The sequence below is a fragment of the Acartia tonsa genome, chromosome 12 (assembly GCF_053477335.1).
Source record: "Acartia tonsa isolate MP-2025a chromosome 12, ASM5347733v1, whole genome shotgun sequence".
NCBI lineage: Eukaryota > Metazoa > Arthropoda > Copepoda > Calanoida > Acartiidae > Acartia > Acartia tonsa.
In genome coordinates, this window is record NC_137271.1 from 37623721 (window position 1) to 37643473 (window position 19753).

Below are 19753 nucleotides of genomic sequence, written 5' to 3' on the forward strand. Positions count from 1 at the left end.
GATGATGTCGAGTTCTAGAGAGTGAATTCAAATCGTATTTAATAAAATTATACAAGTTAGTTTAAATAAGAGGTCAACAGAAAATTTGAGGATTTTATTATATTTAATATAAAAATTTGAAAGTAATTTGGGTATTTTTATATGATAAAGCTTGTATAAATTTGTGAAATACGACCTAATTTCTGTGTGTTTTCTATTTAAGAACATTATTAAAAAAAATTTTACCTGATTTTTCAGCACTTTAGTAATGAAATTGATCTAATGATCTCTGTAAGGCAGAGTAATGATAACAAATGTGATTTTAATTATTAAAGTAATTTTCACTGAGTATTGTGTCTATTTTTTTAACTTTTATAACTGTTTTCTTCTATAATTATTCACTATAACTTGAATATGTTTTTGCTTTCAGATTTATTTGCGATTATGGATATCTATTCTGTTTTGTTCGATGTGGGTGATGAAACTGGGGGTCAGGAGCTGGGGGTCGGCGATTTTAAATCGGAGTATGAGGGGGATGGAGGAGACGGGGGAACTGTGTTGTCCGGTGGGGCTGGCAATACTCTGACGATAAATGTGGTGGTGGGGGGCAGTGTTATTGCGATCTGCGTTCTCTCAATGTAAGTAAAAAAAAAATTTTTATTGTTGGTTAATATCGTTATTTTTGAAAACAAAGTAGCAGTCAAGAAATTGTTTTTGTGTGAAGTTTATCTTTGCTATTTTTGTGTTGGCTTCAACAAAGAAGGGTGTGTTTTTTAAGTTGACTAAATCTATATTTAAAATTCCATTCGGGAAGTCTATTGCTTGTAATAGTAAACCATGTTCCAGTTGAGGGCGTTCAAGCTGTATTAAGCATATAAATTTTTCATCAAATTGAATTTCAATCTTGGAATCAAGCTTGGTATGTCCTGGCAGGATAACAAATGATGTAAGGGAGGTTAAGTAGTAGTCTGCCTTTATTTGTTCTATTTTAAAGTATGGTGATCCGTGGATGATTAGTTCATACATCTAATATTTTTTTGTTGTTTCAGGTTGTTTCGGATGCTGTTCAAGCGCTTATGGAGACAATCCACCGGTAAGATTTGTTCTTAAATTTCGAATGGGAATTGGGCTTGATTGTTTAAAATGAAACGTTTAAACAGGTAGTTTATTAGTTTGTAGGTACCATAAATGTAAAATAATACGGACGAGATTAGGGCCGTCACTAGAATAATTGCTACCGGCAGTAAAAATAAGATTGCTATCAAAATACCGATAAATTGGGCTGGGTTTAGTTCATCAGTATGGTTGATAACAGTTTTCATAGATTGAATGTTTTCTTTTTAGTTGCCAACCGAGATATCAACGATGTTGTCGGGTCTGGAGGTGCTGCGGGTGAATTAATCCAGGTACATTTTTTAGATTCTGGAAAAGAAATAATTATTTTGTCGAATATAATTAAAAGGGAGATGCAATATAATCAAAAAAGATATACAATTTAAGAGTTATAATGCAAGAAAAAATACATAAAAAACGAAATATTGAAGGAAAACTTAAAAAATATAATATTTTTTTTAGCTGGAACCTGTCAGCGCCAGCGCCAAGACCTGCACTCAGCCCCGTCCCGGCCTGGTGAGAAAGGTAAGAATAGGGTTTAATTTATTAATGGTAGGTAGTTAAGCTTTAAAGAATATTATGCAATTTTATTCGGTTCTTTAAGAATACTTTATTATTTTAGAGGTTAACTGCGTTCGAGCCGAGACGGATTAATTTTGTAAGTTTGTATTTCATTTATTGGTGTGGGAGGGGATTTTGAAGGATATTAATAAGTAGTTAAAATAATTTCTTAAGTTATTTATAGGTTTAGTTAGTAAATTTCTTGATTAAAATCTTATTTAATATTTTAGGATGAGGTTTGAAGCGTCTGTTATTTCTAAGAAGAATTACCACTACCCACATTTCAACATAGTTGGGGGGGGTTAGTTTAAAAATGTTTTTCTTCTTAAAAATACTAGGGCTAAATTTAGGTAAAACATAAGTAGAGATTTTCGATGGGTTAAGTTATTTATTTGTTAGGAGGGTTTAAGTTTAGGGTACGTATTTAATTTAGGATTAGCAGTTGGATAAGGAAAAAAATATGTTGGATTGTATTAACTTTTAGGGGGGGGAGAAAAATAGGGGGGGGAGGTTGTAGAATAAAGGATTGTAGTGGTTTAGTATATGAATGGAAAGAAATTTTACAGGATAAAAGGAAACGAAAGTAAAAAAATTATGGGTAGGTATTTAAATACGTAATTTTAATTGTAAAAAATGTTCGGAAAGGTGGGGGGTTAAATTTGGGGGGGGGTAATAAAATTGAAAGAATTAAGATTTCTTTTCGGGCGCAGAGATTTAAGTTAGGACGAATTTAATTTTAAGTTGGGGGTTAAATTTGGGGGGGGTAATAAAATTGAAAGAATTAAGATTTCTTTTCGGGCGCAGAGATTTAGGACGAATTTAATTTTAAGGTGGGATATTTTAAAATTTAAGGAGTTAATATTTCTTCTCGGGCGCAAGGATTTAGGTTAGGATGAAATTAATTTTAAGGTGGGGGTTAAATTTGGGGGGGGGAATAAAATTTAAAGAATTAAGATTTCTTTTCGGGCGCAGAGATTTAGGACGAATTTAATTTTAAGTTGGGATATTTTAAAATTTAAGGTGTTAATATTTCTTCTCGGGCGCAAGGATTTAGGTTAGGATGAAATTAATTTTAAGGTGGGGGTTAAATTTGGGGGGGGGAATAAAATTTAAAGAATTAAGATTTCTTTTCGGGCGCAGAGATTTAGGACGAATTTAATTTTAAGGTGGGATATTTTAAAATTTAAGGAATTAATATTTCTTCTCGGGCGCAAGGATTTAAGGTAGGATGAAATTAAAAATGAGAAAATCTTTACTAGAATGTTATTAACCTATGTATTATTATGATGTATATTTTTAGAGGAAAAGACCACTACATTCCTGACAACTGAATAACATTTGGTTTGGAGGGGGGGGGTTTAGGCTATTGAACATTATATCTTAATATTGATGGGTATCGTTAGATTTATTATTGGAATGAAAGTAAGTGTAAAGAAAAATTTATCAAGGGATTTGAAGGGAAATTTAAAGGTTGTAAAATTAGGGGAAATATGTATGGAATAAGGATTTAGAGTTTAGTGCTTTGAAAGTAATTTTAAATAAATTTAGGGGGTTAATTTATTTATGCACTATTGTCAGGTTTGGAATGGCTTTTTCTCAAAAAATAAAAGAATTTTAGTCTTTGACTAAATTCTTAAAGTTATTTAAGATAAAATATTTAAGATTTGGTGTTAAGATTTTGGTTTAAAGTTAAATTAAAGGACTATTTCTGTTTTTAAAATTCAAAATTTGATATTCAAAAGTTCTTTATTATCAGGTGTGTGTCTCAAGGTTTGGACGTCCTGGAGAATTTATACCGTAGTATTTTAAGAAAGTCTTTATCTTCGGAATTATGAAACTTAAATATATTTGTTAAGTATTTGCGTAAAATTTAAGTAAAAGTTAAAAATGGAGTGCGTCATTTTAATGGCGTGGGTTGGATGGAGGGTTTAAATAAAATCGTTAAAAATTTAGAATATTCTTCAGGAATGTTAAACGAAAGACACACCACTGTATAATAACAGAAGTAAAATATGATTGATTTTAATTCATCATTAAATTGATATTGGTAAAACCAAGGAAAGAAATTTGTTTCGAGATACATTAATTTAACACCTATTTGTATAAATGTTGGTAAAAATAGATTTTTATTAGCTTCTTAACGTATCGGAAATAATTTATTTGAATAGATGGTTAATTAAAGGGAACAAGAAGAATTATGGGTGTTAGTTAAGTGCTATGTAAATCAAGTAGCGTTTAAAATCTGTTGTATTAAGGGGAATCATTCTTTTGTACTATAAGATTTATGGGTTATGGTGTTAAAATATTTTGAGAGAAGCTAGTGGAAATCTGTATTTATCTTCATTATTTTAAACAAGGATGTAAATTTTCAAAATTTTGTTTGTAAATATGTAAAGTTTGTATAAATTAAACTAAAATTTGCAATTTTTAAAGATTTTAAAGTTTAGAAAAGATCGTTTTATAATATTATTAGCATTCTTGTGATAAAAAAATTGTACCTAAGAAATTTGTATATAAAAGATTAGAGCATTTGACTAAATTACGCTTATATTTCAAAAGAACTTGTACCTGTTTTTAGTAATTATGTGACAGAAATTTATGTAACGTTGTTTTAAGACGAAAATTAAAATAAAAGTGGTTTATAAATCTCACGTTTTCTTTTCTTATTTTATCTGTAAATTAATAAATTAAAATTTGATAAAGAATTAAACAAGAGAGTGTAATAAAATAATTTCGAGGTGAATGTTTTCTTATGAATATTGTTTGATTCTTTATAAATGTTTCGGAAAGATTGGAACTAGTTTTAGTGAAAGAAAAATGTTTTAAAAAATTTTTCACTTCTTTGGAATAAAAATTGTTTTAAATTTACGGAAATTTCGAGGTCAGAATTTATTTTAAAAGATCATAAAGGTTGAATGTTTTCAAATCTTAATTAAAATATTAATCTTTAAATGGTCGTTTTAAAAGATAAAGACGATTAATCGATTGCGTCTTTTTTCTTAATTTGATAATACCTAGTTGTATATTTCCGATACATAAATTTTAATGTAAATCTGCTTTTAAGATCTCGTAAAAAAAACTGATTTTATGAAAAGAAAAGGTGTTATGATAAACCAATTTAAAACGTAATACCTAGTTATTTTGATTAAGATTAAAAAAAAAAGTTGTATTTATTTCGAATATAATTCTAAAATTTGTACTATTAAGTGGTTGAAAGTAAGATTAAAGTTTATTGAGTAGGAGCAGGTTAGTTTGAATACAATGGGTGAAAAATACATTGTAAAATTTTGGTTAGAAATAAGTAGGGGCAATTTAACTTGTGTGTTTAGTGGACCAAAAAAGATTTATGGCACGAGGATACAATAAGCTTGTGCGGAGGTGAGGGGGTTATAAAATTTATGGGGTGGTATTAAGATATTTAGATAAATATTGAGATTTCGTTATCTTTATGGTTATAAACATTAATTTAAATGGTAGGTTGTAAGATTTATGCGGTAAATATTTGGTAAGAAAATTGACAAGAAGTTTTCATCTGCCGAAAATAGATGTAGAGAAACCGTTGGCCAAATATCTGAAGATTTATGTTAGCAATCAAGAAGGACTAGAAATTTGTATTACAGGATGGAAATAAGTTAACCGTTATTGAATATTTGTTTGCAAGAATGTTCTATAAAGCTTAGATTAGAAAAAAAAATTTCTTAATAGTATGGAATTTATCTTATATGTAAATATTGGATCGATTTTAACATGGAATTATAAACGGCTTAAAGGTATGAATAATAGAGCTTGGATTTCATTAGAGGAGAGCGGTGAAAATTGCGTGTTCTATAATGCTTAGTATTTAATAAAAACAGGTAATAATGCGATTAAAGAAGTTATTAGTTAAGAATAGAATGTTTAATTTTTCTATTTCGTAGGATTATAAGTTAAAAAATGCTTCATAATACTTAACAATGAGATTAATATACAGGTGAGAAGTTAATTCGAACTGTTCGTTACTTTGATAAAATAAATAAATGAGCGTTTGAAGGTTTAATGCAAAGCGTGTTTTATATTGCTTAGTAAAAAAAATAAAGATTAGGTCAGAGATTTTATTTAATGAAAATAAAAAGGCAGTGTTACAATTAAACAGATAGATAATAAGATAATTAAAGGTTTAATTTCACGTATATATATATAAAAGAATATTATTAGGTACGAAAGGAGAAAATTATTTGCTAGACGCGGAAACGTGTTTATGTATATTAGAAAAAGATTAAGCGTGTTCTATACAGCTTAGGCTAAATTAGAATGGGTCGATTCCAGTATGGGGGGGTATGTACACAGTAATTGTTAAAAACATATTATACAATAATTAGGGTGAATCGATTTCGAGATTAGATTAATTATACTTATTATTAGGAAGGGTTAATTATAAATTGATGCTTGGGACTTAAGTTAGTTAATCAATTAATATGGTGGATATTAAGGAATGTAATTCAATAGAAATATGCTTAGATGCATTGAATTATTAAAGTGTGTAGTATATAGCTTAGATTTACTCATATGATTAGTTTGAATTGGTTGGAATCGATAAAGGTTAAAAAAAGAAAAGTATAACAGAAATAATGTACAATAATTTATATTAATAAATACACAAACAAAATTGTAATTTAAATAGTATCATTTGTCGTATTTCTAAAAAATGTGTCGCTATAAAGATTGATGTCAAATCCGAATTTTTTACGTTCTGAAATAGACATAGCATCAAAGAATATGTAAAATACATAGTAGAAATAAGGCAGATGATTTCGGAGGATGAAATTAAGCACTCTAGGTGCAAAATTTATTGTAGGATTTAGCTGTTTATAGATAATAGCGGCATTACATAAATTAGAAATAAAAATGAGGTCTTTATGTTTTATAATGATCTCTAGATTAGGTTTTAAGATTCTATCTCTAAAAAGATCTTTTTCAGCTGGCGTAAGGTGTTTAAATTTTAATAAGGATCTGTCTATTATTTCGTCCACGTTCAATATATTGTTTCTGATGGTGCTGGATATGTTATACATCTGAAACAAAAAAAGAATTATGCATGATTTTTTCTTACCATTTTAATAATGTTATTTTCCATTGGAACTCTTTTACAATGACGTGTAGATTTGAGGAAAAGTTTTTGCACTATGGCTACGAGAATAACTACTAATCCTACAGCTGAAATGTCAATTAATATGCCTACGTAATTATCTTCAACATATTCAGGAAATGTCAGATTATTTTTAACTTTATCTTCTTTTTTTCTTAAATAATCTGTCATGTAATCTATTCTATTGTGAGAAAATGTAGATTCCTCGACATCTATTGCTGAGTTACGCTTGAAGGATACTAAACCAATCTCCATGTCTATGAATGATAAATTACCATCAAAAGTTATATGCGCAGGTAAGTCTGATTGAGCTAAATCAACATTTAATTGATTATTTATAGCATTAATAGTTAATTGGCTGGCTTTATGAAGCAAAACTCCTTCATTTGTTGGTGTAAAAGTATTTGATGGGTTATATTGAAATTCACAAAATTTTAATGTATCATTAAAATTTTCTGAGTTTAAGGCTGTTAGACATTTATTAAGATTTATCCTTTGTTTATAAGATAAAGATTTATCTGATGGCTTAATATATTTATGTAATGAAGGATCAAAAAGATAACCTTCTTCTAAACCAAAATTATTATAATATACAGGAAGTAGTTTGTTTCCTGTTTTTTGGTTGTGATATTCAATCTTTTTAATATAATACGTAGGTATACCATCCTTAATAAATGAATCAATTATTTTAATGTCTGTTTTAGGTGTGTTGTATTCAAAAGTCGAGATGGCAGAGGCCAAGCGATCTGTGATTATGTTTTGTTTGGCTTGTTTTATGGCTTCATAATGTGAGTCCAGGTTAGTAAATAAATAACTTAGTGTTTCTTGTATAAATCGAAATTGGATAATAATTGATGTAAAGGATTGACTGTTGGCTTTAAAAGCGTCCCAAGTAGGATATTTATCAAATGTTATTTTTGTGACCGCATTTAAATAGTCTAATGCGTTAAGGGTATCATTTAAAAATTTCTCAGATACTTCAAATTTACCAGATTGGTGATAAGGCGATGGAACCTCTTGTGTGTAATATTGCTGTAATTCAGTAAATTTTTTGTTTATTTCCATAATTTTTTGTATCTGAGTATTTACTAATGATAAATGTACATAATACTCATTTGTTATTAGCGTGTTATATTGTAGGTCGTTACTTGCAGGCAATGGGAATTTTGTATTTGCTTGATCATAAATATTGAATACTGTTGTATTAATTTTGTTAATATCAGGTAATTTACATTCAAGTTTTATAATCGTTTCAAATTTATAATCATACATATTAGTAGTAATAGTGTCGATTAAGAAAAATTGCAAAGAAAATATTGACGATGGAAGGATTAATATTAAAAGATATTTTAATAGCATTATGAATTAAAAATCTTAATATCAACTTTTGAATTAAAATTTACCTTTTTATTCTGATTTTGTGCTTTTTTAAGGGCTGATCTTGTTACAATCTGTTTGTCTTCGTCGTTGTGGTCTTCAGGTAGGTCAACGGGCTCTATGGGGACAACTCCGTTCTCAAGTTCCTTAACAATTGCAATTTCGTCGTCAATAATTTCCTCAGGTGTGTTAAATATTTCTTCAAGAACTATATTATCTGATGATAAAAGATTATCTAATTCTTCTTTATTTATATCCTCATACTGTTTTAGGCAAATATTTCTAACAGAAGGGGGGAGGGGGTCAAATAGGGGGTCTGAAGGAATGTATTTTTTTATCTCATTCCTGTTTCTTCTTAATTGTTTATTATTTAAATTAGATATAGCTTTTACTACTACAGCTTTTTCAGGGAGTTGTACAATAACAAAGGGTGTTTGATAATAAGTTGTTTTTAACGGTCGTGTATTACCTAAGATTTTGGATTGATCTTTTACAAATACAATGTCTCCAATTTTATAATCTCTGGTGATTCTATTTTTATTTTTGTATGTTGTTCTATCTACATTAACTTTTTCAATTTTTAATTGTGCTTCTTTCCATATTTTTTGTAGAAAGTTATGTTTTTCTTTTATTTGGTCAATGTGGATATGAGCATTTGGATGTATTTTAGGTAGGTTGTCTGATAGAAGCGGATTTTCTGACAAATGTACACCTGGTCCGAAGATGAGTTCAGCTGGAGAGTAGCCTGTTTTGTGAATTTTTGAGGTATTATGCAATAGACTGACAGAGCAGCAGAGGAAACTCCAATTGAATGACGGACTAATTGCCAAGACTTTTTTGAAATATGTTTTAAACAGCCCCACGTATCTTTCTATCCCTCCATGGCTAAATCCTGAGAAGGCTGAGGAATAAAACATCCTACATTTTAAGAAAGCTAAAGTTGAGATTGTCTTTTTTGATACAAAGAATGGGGCGTTGTCAGCAAGTATGCTTTTTGGGTGCCAAAATTGAAATATGTAATTTTGAAAAATATGTAAGAATTCCTCGCTTGTCTTATTGACTACGGGGAAGCAATTAATGAAATTTGTAGCTGGACATTTTACAATCAGTATATGCACAAAACCACTACTACTAGGAAGACTTTCTATTAGGTCCATGTGTAAAATTTCACCTGCCTGGTCACTGATTGGATAGAATCCTAATTTTTCATTTTTAGAGTACTGATTTACAAGCTGACATGCATAACAAGTTTTTGTAAATTTATCAACATATTCTTTTAGGCGAGGATGAAAATAATTTTGGAGATTAAGAATCATTTTATCTTTGCCAGAATGGTTCGTAGCCAGGTGAGCAGAAGCTATATATGCATATAATAGCTTAGAAGGAATATAGAGTTTTGGAATGTCATCTTTGTCAATGTAATATAAAAGTGCATTTTTAATTTTGTATTTATTATTGTTATGTACATAAGTGTCTTCCGTTAATGCTTGGATGTAAATGTCTTTGTATTCTAATTTTTGTTCATCAATAATTCTTTGAGTGGTTAGAATTTTTTCTAAATCTTTCAATGGTTGAAAGATTGAAGTTAAATTTTCAATTATTTTATTGTATGAAAGACTAGAGCCTAAGACTTTTTTGCTGAGTTTTGTCTCTTTAAAATCTTTTTCAAATTTTTCTCTAGAGATTTGAGATAAGAGGTTAATATGTACTTCAGGAATGGAGTATGCTGTAATGTTGTTGACTGATAATGATTTTTCAGGTTTTGGATCTTTGTACTCAACAAACTGTGGATGTTGTACTACCCATTTGGCCCAGTCGCCAATGGACATCTCCTCAGCAGGCATATTGTCGTCTAAGCTGTCCTTCACATACAGAGGTAATTGTATTTTTACTCTTTCATGTTTTGGAACTTGAAATTTTCTACTTAGATAATCTGCTGGGTTGTTTTTTGAACTTAAAAATGCAAGTGTGACAGTTTTATGGTCATGTTTAATAATTAATCCCCATCGTTTCATTTTTCTACATGATTTTGTGACTCCTTCATTATACATCCAGAGGACTGTTTTATTGTCACATAATGCTAGAGTTGGGTCGAAGCCTCGAAGGTGCTCCGTAGCATGTAAGGCATCTAGAAGTGCATTAAGTTCTAGAGTATATATAGCATTACTTTCTACTGTTTCAGGTATAGACTTTGTGTGATAACAGATAATTTCAAAAGTTCCTCTGTGTTTGCTGAGCTGATATTCTGGGTAAGAAATATTTATTGCTGGTCTTACAATTAGAGTGTCTTTTGATTCATAAAGTAGAAAAATGAGGGGTGCTGCACTTTTAAGTTTAGGTGCATTAAAGATAATTTGTTTTTGGTTATTGAATTTATCTGTTGAGTTTATTATTATTACTGATTTGTATAGTACACGTGCTAGAGCATCAAAAACATTTAAATCTTTGTCTATGGAAATTTCTCCGTTTTCCATATTTTTAATGAAATCTTTCATCATATGACGGTTTGACATGTATGTGTTTTCTAATATCTGCGGGTGGAGGATGTGGTCCCTAATATAGGTCACCATTTTCTTACAAATTGTATTGAATTCTGTAGGGCAATTTGAGACTTTTAGTAATAACTTGAGACTATGACTAAAAGAGTTTTTTACATCTTCACCATATCCTAAAGTTTTATCTAATAGATATTCATGTTTAGGTGGTTGAGATGTTTTTAAGTCTGCCATGAATGCTTTGTGAGATTGGTCTGCTCTTGGATAAAAGATAGGTTTATAAGGTAATTTTAAATCATAAATTATTCTGTGTGTTTTATCGTCCATGTTGATGTATTCTGGGACTTTTAATTTTGGGAATTTTGCTGGAATAATTTGTGCTAGGACGCAGCTATACTGAGAACCTGATGCGCTGGCGGCATCTGTCATAAGAATTTTGGGAACTCCAGGTTGTACAATTTTTGAGTACAATGGAGCTGATGATAAGGTTTTATTTAAATCCATAATTACTTTTTTATGTGAATCTTTCATAATGAATTTTGTTTTATCGCTTGTGAGTACTGTTATGTGTTTTATGTCTTTAAATACGTCAAATCCACAAACTGTTCTGAAAGAATTTAACATACCTAAATATGATTGCAGACATTCTTTAGATTTTGGCATGGGTGCTTGCAACACTTTTTCGACCCTTTTGGGGTCGGCTTGTATAAAGTTGTTGCACACATACCATCCCAAAATGTTGATTTTGCTTTTACAAAAGGATGCTTTTTCTATGGAGATTTTACATTTGTGAAAAGCTAAGCGAGAAACTAATTTTTCTATGCATTGGAAATGAAATTTAACACTTTCCTCATAAGTATCTTTTGCAGGTGTGAAGACAACAATGTCGTCGTAGTAGGTGTCACAGAAATCCAGGTAATCTGGCAACATGAGAGGATAACCATTGTCATCGAAGATTATTGTATTATTTTTATCTCTACTAGGAACATGATTAATGATCATATCTGTGAAACGAGCCAATATAGATGGAGAGCTGGCCAATCCTGTGCATAGTGAATTCATTTGATAGGCTCCAATTTGTGTTGCGAATTGGGTGTACTTGCGGCAGTCTGGATGTATGCTTATGGAATTAAATGCATTTTTTAGGTCTATGACACTGTAAAAGGAAGCATCTCTTAATTTATTAAGGATTGAGCTAACCGTAGGTATGAGTGGAGGCTCTATGGTTATAAGCTCGTTAAGTAGTTTGTAATTGACAACTAATCTTGCTGTCTGAGCTTTATTTGATTTTGCAATTAAGAAACAAGGACTGGCAAACTGACTGAGTTCCGAACCTGATGTGCTGGCTTTGCTGACAATGCCAAGTTTTTCAAGAATTCGAAGAATTTCTCTTAACTGTGCCAGTTCCATTGGAGCCAGGTAATAACATTTTCTGGTTTTTGGAAGAGAGACATGTGGTTTAAGTGTAATTTTATAAAAACCAAGAGTGTCGCTGATTTTACCTGCGTCCAGAGAGTGTAGTGAGATTATTTGTGGATATTTATCAATAAAAATGTCTTTTATATATGGCCAGTGTTCAGCATCATAATTGTTTTCTAATATAATGTCTGATGCATTTTCGTAATAATTTGAAGGAATTGAAAAACCTGAGGGTTGTAAGTCTTCAGGTACAATATCTTTAGTGTTTGGCTTAAAGCCTAATTGTATTGTTTCATTATCATCAAGGAAAGAATCTTCCTGTTCTTTAGTTAATGTAATAGGTGATTCCTCTATCCTATCCCTTTCTTCTGACAAGCTATATTTTGGATCTTTTACGTCATTATTAATTGCATCTGGGTTACCTATAAAATCTTCTGCAAAGTTAAAGTCTAAATTAAAAATATTTTGATCTATGTCTGCGGTCTTAATTTTATCATCTATATTTTTTAGAAGAGTGATTTCACCTATTGGAGTGATTGAACTGTCAAGGAAAGAGACTTCATGCAGTAAGTTAATTTTATTCTCAATGTAAGAATTTATGGAGATATGATTTATAACAGTAAGTTCCTGGCTTTGTTCAATAAAATCTATATATCCCTGGATTGCGCCATTATAAGTCGTAGGTCCTACATTTTGAACTTTTGCTATTACAGACATTTTATTTCTGTATCTTTGAACAAAACTAGTTGAAGGAAAAATTTTAATATTATAATGCTGAGAGTAAGGAATGTGGTCCTGACTTATAATCACGTGATCGTTTTCTAAAAATTTTGAAGCTGGGGATAATTGAAAATAGATTTCTGTTATTTCTTTAGGTTTAAAATCATTAAGAAAAGCATGAGCTAAATTTAAATTTTCATCAGTATCAAAGTAGCTAGGAATTTCTTGTTCTAAATCATTTGATTTGTATACTATTGGTTGCATATAATTATCGGCTTTAAGACTTTTAATAATTAAGTTTAAATTAAGAAAATCTGTTAATGATAAAATAACTGGGTGTTTGCATTGAAATCTATCTTGGAATTTAACAATGTACAGTTTAATAATTTGTGGCTTATCTTTATAATCAAATTTAACTTTAAAATCGATCGTTCCTAATAAAGGTATTTTGTGACCCGTGTAAGACTTTAAACTAATATTTGTAGGTTGAATCATGTCATCCCATTCATCATCATCAAAGTATGGAAACAAATCTTTTAAATAAGAAAAAGAACAAATAGATAAATCAGCACCTGTATCCAGCATAGAGGTACATGATCTATAGTCATTATTAGTTAGATGTATTAACATTGGTATATATAGTTTCCGTCCATATGTAGGTTTTAGATCCATAAAAATAAGTTGGTGCTTGTCAGATTTTAGGGTGTTTAAAGAAATCACATTTAGTTGCTATTGTGATTTAATTCGATTTCTATATTCTTGATTCACTACTCTCATATCATAATCCCTGTGTTTTCCTTCCCTTTTAGCTTGAATAAAAGCGGGTCTGCGAAAACATAAGTGTTCAGGGTGGAGAAGTTTCATTTCATTTTTTGTTGCTTTAAGGCAGATGGTGCAAGGTACATTTGTTGGTGGCTGAACTTTTAATTTACCATTATCTAAACGCATTTGTCTGCATCTAGTTGATTCATGCCCAGAATCACCGCATAGAGGGCAATTAATTTTATTTTTATATTCTTCTACAGGTTTATTGTGGTGATATTTGTGAGAACCAAAATTATCGAAGAATTGGTCTCTAAGACGTTTAGAAAAATTTTGCGGATTATATTGGCCATTTTTATATTGGTTATGAGGCTGTTTACTATAGCTAGCATTGTTTATATTATTATTATTTTTATAATTATTATTATTCCTGTAATTATTAATGTTATTTCTGTTGCTATTATTATTTCTTTGGTAACTTTGACCAGGATTATATTGTGGCTTTCTATTTATATAAGAAGATTGATTATTATAATGATTTTTATTATTATTATTGGAGTTATTTGAATAATTTCTAGAGTATTGGGGCGTCCCGCCAATATCTAATGAATTTATATAGCTCCTGTTATAATTAGAGAAATTGGATCCATTATTATAAAATATATAATTATCTTCTATATCGAGATTATTGATGAAGTGCCTATTATTTTTATAATTATTATAGCTAGATTTTGCGTGATTATTGTTATTATACGTAGATCTACGATTTTCATCAAAATTTAAAGCATTTACAGAGTGTCTAGGTGTATTGTATTTGCTGAAATGTATAGACTTCATTGGTTTGCTAGCATAAAGTTTTTCTAATTCTAGATCTATGAGGTCAGAATAAACTTTTAATGAAGTACTAAATTCAGCAAAAGATGCGTTACGGCCGTAGTAAGCATTGCACTCTTTTTCAGCTTTAAGTACGTACTCTGAGCATTGGCGGGGCAATGCTTTCTTTAAAGCACTTATGACTTCAGCATTAAAGCATGAATTTCTGGAGGTTTCATCATGAATAAGTGCCGCACGGTTCCCTAATTCAAGAATGTCTGATTCAATACTTGATAAAGTTGAATTAGGGGGAGGATTATATTGTAATAATTTATCTCTAGCTTGGAATGGATTTATGCGAGTATCATATTTTTTTAATAGGTTTGAATAGATATCGCTAATAGGCAATTTTGAGCTTATTTGATCAGATATAAACTGATAAGGTTCATTTGTAAAACTTTTTTGTAAGAATCTTTTAAATTCAGCCTCTGATAAACACATGTCCTCCTGAAACTCGTTAAGATTTGTTAAATGTTCAGCAATGGAAGGAGAGGAAGGACTTTTAGTGTTGAATTGTTTTTTTGGAAATAGATTATGAGCTAAGTTTCTTTTATACTCATCATGAGTTAAACTGTTTTTAACCTATTTTTGAATGGGGGGTCAAAAATATACTAGGACACCTATAGAATCAGACTGCAGAGCCCAAATTTGAATTAAGTCCCCAATAAACTTTTTTTGGGGGATTTAAAAATTAATTTTTAGTGTTGCTGTAATCATTTTGACCGAAGCAAAAGCTTTTTTTTTACTTCGGGTAATATTGTGGCTTACAGAACATTTTTATATAATTCACTTTATATTGATACATTAAAAAAACATTACTCTGTTCATTGGAAATATTTTTTTTTCCCAAAACAATTAATTTCATTGAAAAATCTAACATTTACAATAAAACAAATAATTCTAAAATCTAACCAATAAAAAGTCTTGTTTTATATAATTCTTTACAATTCAAAAAAAGAGTGTTTTCACAAAGTGACGTATTTCCAATGTAGTTAAATATTTTTATTTAATTAAAATGAAAAGAATGAAAACCATACACATAAAAAATACATACTTTTTAAAATTATTTTAAAAGATAAGTTTGAATAATCTTATTTTATAACACATTTGTATATGTGACAAAAAAAAATTTGTTGTATTGCATAAACATTTGTTGTCATTTAACCCTTTACAGCCATTTTTTATGTTTTTAAAATAAGTGAGAGAACACAAACATGTTAATGTTAATTCGTTGATATATTATAAAGAATTAACTTTTTAGTGAATTTTTATAGTAAAAGGCCTAATTTTACTCTATACCAGAATACAATATTTATGAAGCAAAACACTCTAAAAGCTACGAATTTTACCCAAATAAAAAAAAGACCTTTTGCTTCGGTCAAAATGATCACGGCAACAGTAAAAATTAATATTTAAATCCCCCCAAAAAAGTTTATTGGGGACTTAATTCAAATTTAGGCTCTGCAGTCTCATTCTACTGGTGTCATAGTATATTTTTTATATACGTTTTAAAAATAGGTTAAAAACAGTTTAAGATATCTGTAGGAGAATATTTTGATGGGGCCACTATAGTTTCCATGGTTGTAAATTTTTTATCCGCTGTATAATTTTTTATTAAGTGATCTAATTTTAATTTTTCTTCTCTGATTTCTTTTTCAATGCGTTTTTTATTTTGTTGTAAATGTTCTTGATAATCATTACTTATGTCTTCTATATCAAGATTTGGAGCAGGAATGTCAGATTTTTTACTCAAAGCAATTGAAGTGCTAGCTAGGTTTAAAAGTAATCGACCGATAGGGTCTTGTAATGTTTTTGCCACATTTTCAGTAATTAGATTATTATGATGATCATCATTTATTAAATTATTATCTGTATTTTGAGATTCCATTGTGATTGACCCCGCCTGTGACGTAGGTCTCGAGGGGGATTTTTCGCTTCTTTTAAAGATGCTTGTCATATTTTGACTTAATTAGTTTTATAATATTTTCAAAAGTTGAGAAAAATTGATTTATAAATTCAGCAAAACTTTTTAACAATTGTATATTAAAAATAGATAAAGCTACTAAACCTAATAAGGATACGAAAATAATAAAAGATAAGGCAATACACTTACCTAAAATTTTGAATGTTTTTCAGGTAGAAGACCAAAGATCGCTGTTTTGACGGGACTCTTCTCTGTTGATGTTGTGGTGTTATATACCGGATCCGTCAGAAATCACAGGTCTCCTTAATATTACTAAGAGTTATTATCACAGAAAGTTTTTCACAGCAAATTAGAAATACTTATTAATGGTGTAGAATACACAATCCGATAGGAAAAGAATTCGAGAACTATGAAAAAAAGTTGGAAAAGAGTTTATTAGTAGCAAATTAAAGTTATAATGTCAATTAGAATAAAAATAAGAGGTATCCTTTGAGTTATATCCAAAAAAATAGCAAAATTTTCAAGTGCTTTATCAGATTTTAAATTGTCTAATTCAAGTTTATAAACTAAATTATTGGCTGTTATTTTAGTGTCAATTGACGCAATTAAAAATAGTAATATGATAGTATAGAGAAGTTGTTTTGTCTTGTACAAGATATAGATTGTCAAAAATATTAAGTATATATCAAGGAAGTCAATGTTCTTGGTAAAATGCTATGGGTCCGTATAGAAAAATAAGGTAAGAGAACTTAATTAAAAATTTTCTTAATAATTCTTATCTATCTAAGATTCAAAAGGACGGTCGCACCACCTGTAGGAGTGATGATAGCGTTTACCGCTATTCTATACCTTGCGTTATCAAAAGAGCAGATTTTAACCTATCTATCCTTTGAAATTAGAAGACGTACTTATCAGCCTTCCTACCTGCAAAGCAATCCTTTAAATGTTGGTTCAGTAAGTAGTTAATCCTAGTCCCGACTCTCAAGGAAACCCAATTCTAACCGATAAGGTTCTCCCTTTCTTAACGGCTTGCCACTAATTCCCTTGACAGTGTTTTATTCGAGCTAGGTAAATTATAGAGTAGTTTTCAAACGAGTTTACCAATTAATAACTAATTCCTTATTATTTTATAATTTTATTTTACAAGACTTATTTAAACACAAAACAATCACAAGATATTAATTAGATTTTAATTAGATTACAAGATCTCAAGATTTAATAATATTAGATTTATATAAATGGTGGAATAATACTTATGAATTTATTTACAAGACAAAACAATTCAAGATTTTAATGATATTGGATATATAAAAGGTGGAGTTATACTTATGAATTAAAGGACAAGACAGAACAATTTAAATTCAAAATGGTTGCAATAGTTTAGAATAAAACCAAACAAAATTGTACACAAAACTTATTTAACACAAAGGATTATCAATTAATGTATACTTAATTACAGACGTGATAGGTATACCTATCTCAATGGATTATTAATTACTTAAGTATTAATTACTATTCAAAGTTAGTTCTTTATTTTAAAATGATAATCAATCAATAGCGTCGGACTTTTACTGAGGCTTTAAAACAAATCTTTTACTTAATGTTTAGTTTAAGATTTAAAATTAAATAATCAACCAATGGTGTTAAATGTTTACTGAGGCTTTAAATAAATGTTATTTTAGACTTAGCTTAGGATTTAAATTTTAAAATCAACCAATGGTGTTAAAGGTTTACTGAGGCTTTAAATAAGTGTTACTTAAAACTTTAGCTTAGGATTTTAAAATTAAAAATCAACCAATTGTGTTGGAATTACTGAGGCTTTAATTAATATTACTTAAACCTTTGGCTTAATAAACTTGTTATCAAATGTCAATTATTTCAGGTAGTCAAATTCAACAACTGATGTTTGGTGTACCTTTGGATATGATTAAGGTAATTTAACCAAAGTCTTTGAAGTAAAACTTACTGGATTTCTATAGATCTGGAATTAATTTTCTATGGACTATGTTCTACAAGTGAGGTGTTTTAAGTTTGGTGGCTATGAGAAGAGTGAGGAATTTCCAGAAATCCCTTCCTTTTATACTTTTGGGGACGCTTGTTGCGCCCCCTAGACGTCTGGTTCTAACCATAATTAATGGCCATCTTGGCTATCTGTTGCTATGATTGTCACATCTCAGACGTCTAACCTTTTATGGTTGTTGGTTTTAGACGTCTAAATCACTGATATTTTCTCTTTCTAACATGGTGAAATTTGGCATACTAGACGTCTAGTTTTTGATCTGTGGATAACTGTTTATTGGGGTTGTCACTTTTTAGGGTAAAACTTTCCCTTTTTTCACTTTCCTTCTGTCTAACAAGTGTATGAGTCACTGGGTTATGAACCCTGGTGTGTGACAAGTTCATTGACTGCCTAATACAATCTCATTCTGACAACCATTCTTCCACCAAAGGCCTGTAATATTTTAAGTTTAATTATAAAGGAAATGGTTGTGGTTTTTAAATTTAAAGATGTGATAAAAAGGAACGAATAAATGATTTGTTGATTTTGAACTTTTTTATCCTTGTTACAATATTAAACATTTTATAGGATACTACTTGGATGTTGCATTTTGGACAAGGACAAGCTATGTTAGAAGGTAAGTGTTTTAAAGCTTACTTTTTACAGATTTTTTGGAATTAGTAGTGGTTGAGACGTTCAATTTTTGGCATTATTTCTTTTTAAAAGGTGCTCTTTTATGCCAATATGTAATTATACCATTAACAATTAGAATACATTTAGATTTTTAGTATTGTTGTAACAGCTATTTAAAAAAATCTAAAGGAGATCCATATTAGGTTGGCAATTAGCAATACTGTACAAACAGACACACACCCTGTTACTTTTATATAAGGATAGTATAAGGATGTACAATATATGCAACAACACGTACTTCTTTAAGAGGATTTTTAAGTTTTTAGTATTGTTGTAACACCTATTTGAATTGCCTGGAGGCAAGATACAGACATAAGGTCCAGATGGATTCTTGGAATGCTCCTGTGAAACAGTCAAACATTATTGTTATTCTTGCCCATAGAACTAGTGCTTTATTTATGGTCTTGCAGGGGTTATAACCTAAATTAACCATTAAAAAACCATAACCCAAGGATTTAAGATTAAAAATACCTATAAAGGGGTGGGAGGGCATTTCTTCGCAAAGTAAAGCATATATTTGATGCTAAAATTAAAAACACAATAATGTCCATTTTCAGAGAAACACCGAAGTCAGATAAATTGTTGGTTAGGGGCTAAATCTGGGAGACATCTTCATTTCAGGGGAAATTATGCCCTAAAAATTTACACAAAAAAATCTTCCAAAATTTTTTTTTAAATCTTTTAAATAACAATAAAAATAATAATCTTTTAAA

The 19753-nt window shown here is 29.7% G+C and overlaps 1 protein-coding gene and 3 long non-coding RNA genes across 5 annotated transcripts; 3 read left to right on the plus strand and 1 right to left on the minus strand.

Annotated features, from left to right (window-relative positions):
- Window positions 1-423: 423 nt before the first annotated feature.
- On the plus strand, window positions 424-2143 carry LOC145333330 (uncharacterized). The gene is made up of 6 exons (XM_080178450.1): window positions 424-617; window positions 1029-1072; window positions 1324-1385; window positions 1555-1617; window positions 1715-1750; window positions 1884-2143. The coding sequence occupies exons 1-6, from the start codon at window positions 424-426 to the stop codon at window positions 1893-1895; spliced, it is 411 nt and encodes a 136-aa protein (XP_080034576.1). The 3' UTR covers window positions 1896-2143.
- A 4187-nt stretch (window positions 2144-6330) lies between these two features.
- LOC145333594 (uncharacterized) lies at window positions 6331-16677 on the minus strand. The gene is made up of 3 exons (XR_013884544.1): window positions 16538-16677; window positions 8182-8301; window positions 6331-6704 (listed from the first exon to the last, which is right to left on the minus strand). It is a non-coding gene; the product is annotated as an uncharacterized LOC145333594 (long non-coding RNA).
- On the plus strand, window positions 7250-9056 carry LOC145333595 (uncharacterized). The gene is made up of 4 exons (XR_013884545.1): window positions 7250-7576; window positions 7919-8001; window positions 8212-8258; window positions 8826-9056. It is a non-coding gene; the product is annotated as an uncharacterized LOC145333595 (long non-coding RNA).
- On the plus strand, window positions 10008-19005 carry LOC145333593 (uncharacterized). 2 transcript variants are annotated; one of them, XR_013884543.1, is made up of 10 exons: window positions 10008-10031; window positions 10338-10404; window positions 10857-10934; window positions 11951-12069; window positions 12580-12635; window positions 13275-13378; window positions 16561-16645; window positions 17039-17087; window positions 18231-18280; window positions 18936-19005. It is a non-coding gene; the product is annotated as an uncharacterized LOC145333593 (long non-coding RNA). The 2 variants fall into 2 exon arrangements; XR_013884542.1 differs by having other exon boundaries at window positions 10857-12069.
- The last annotated feature ends 748 nt before the right edge of the window (window positions 19006-19753 follow it).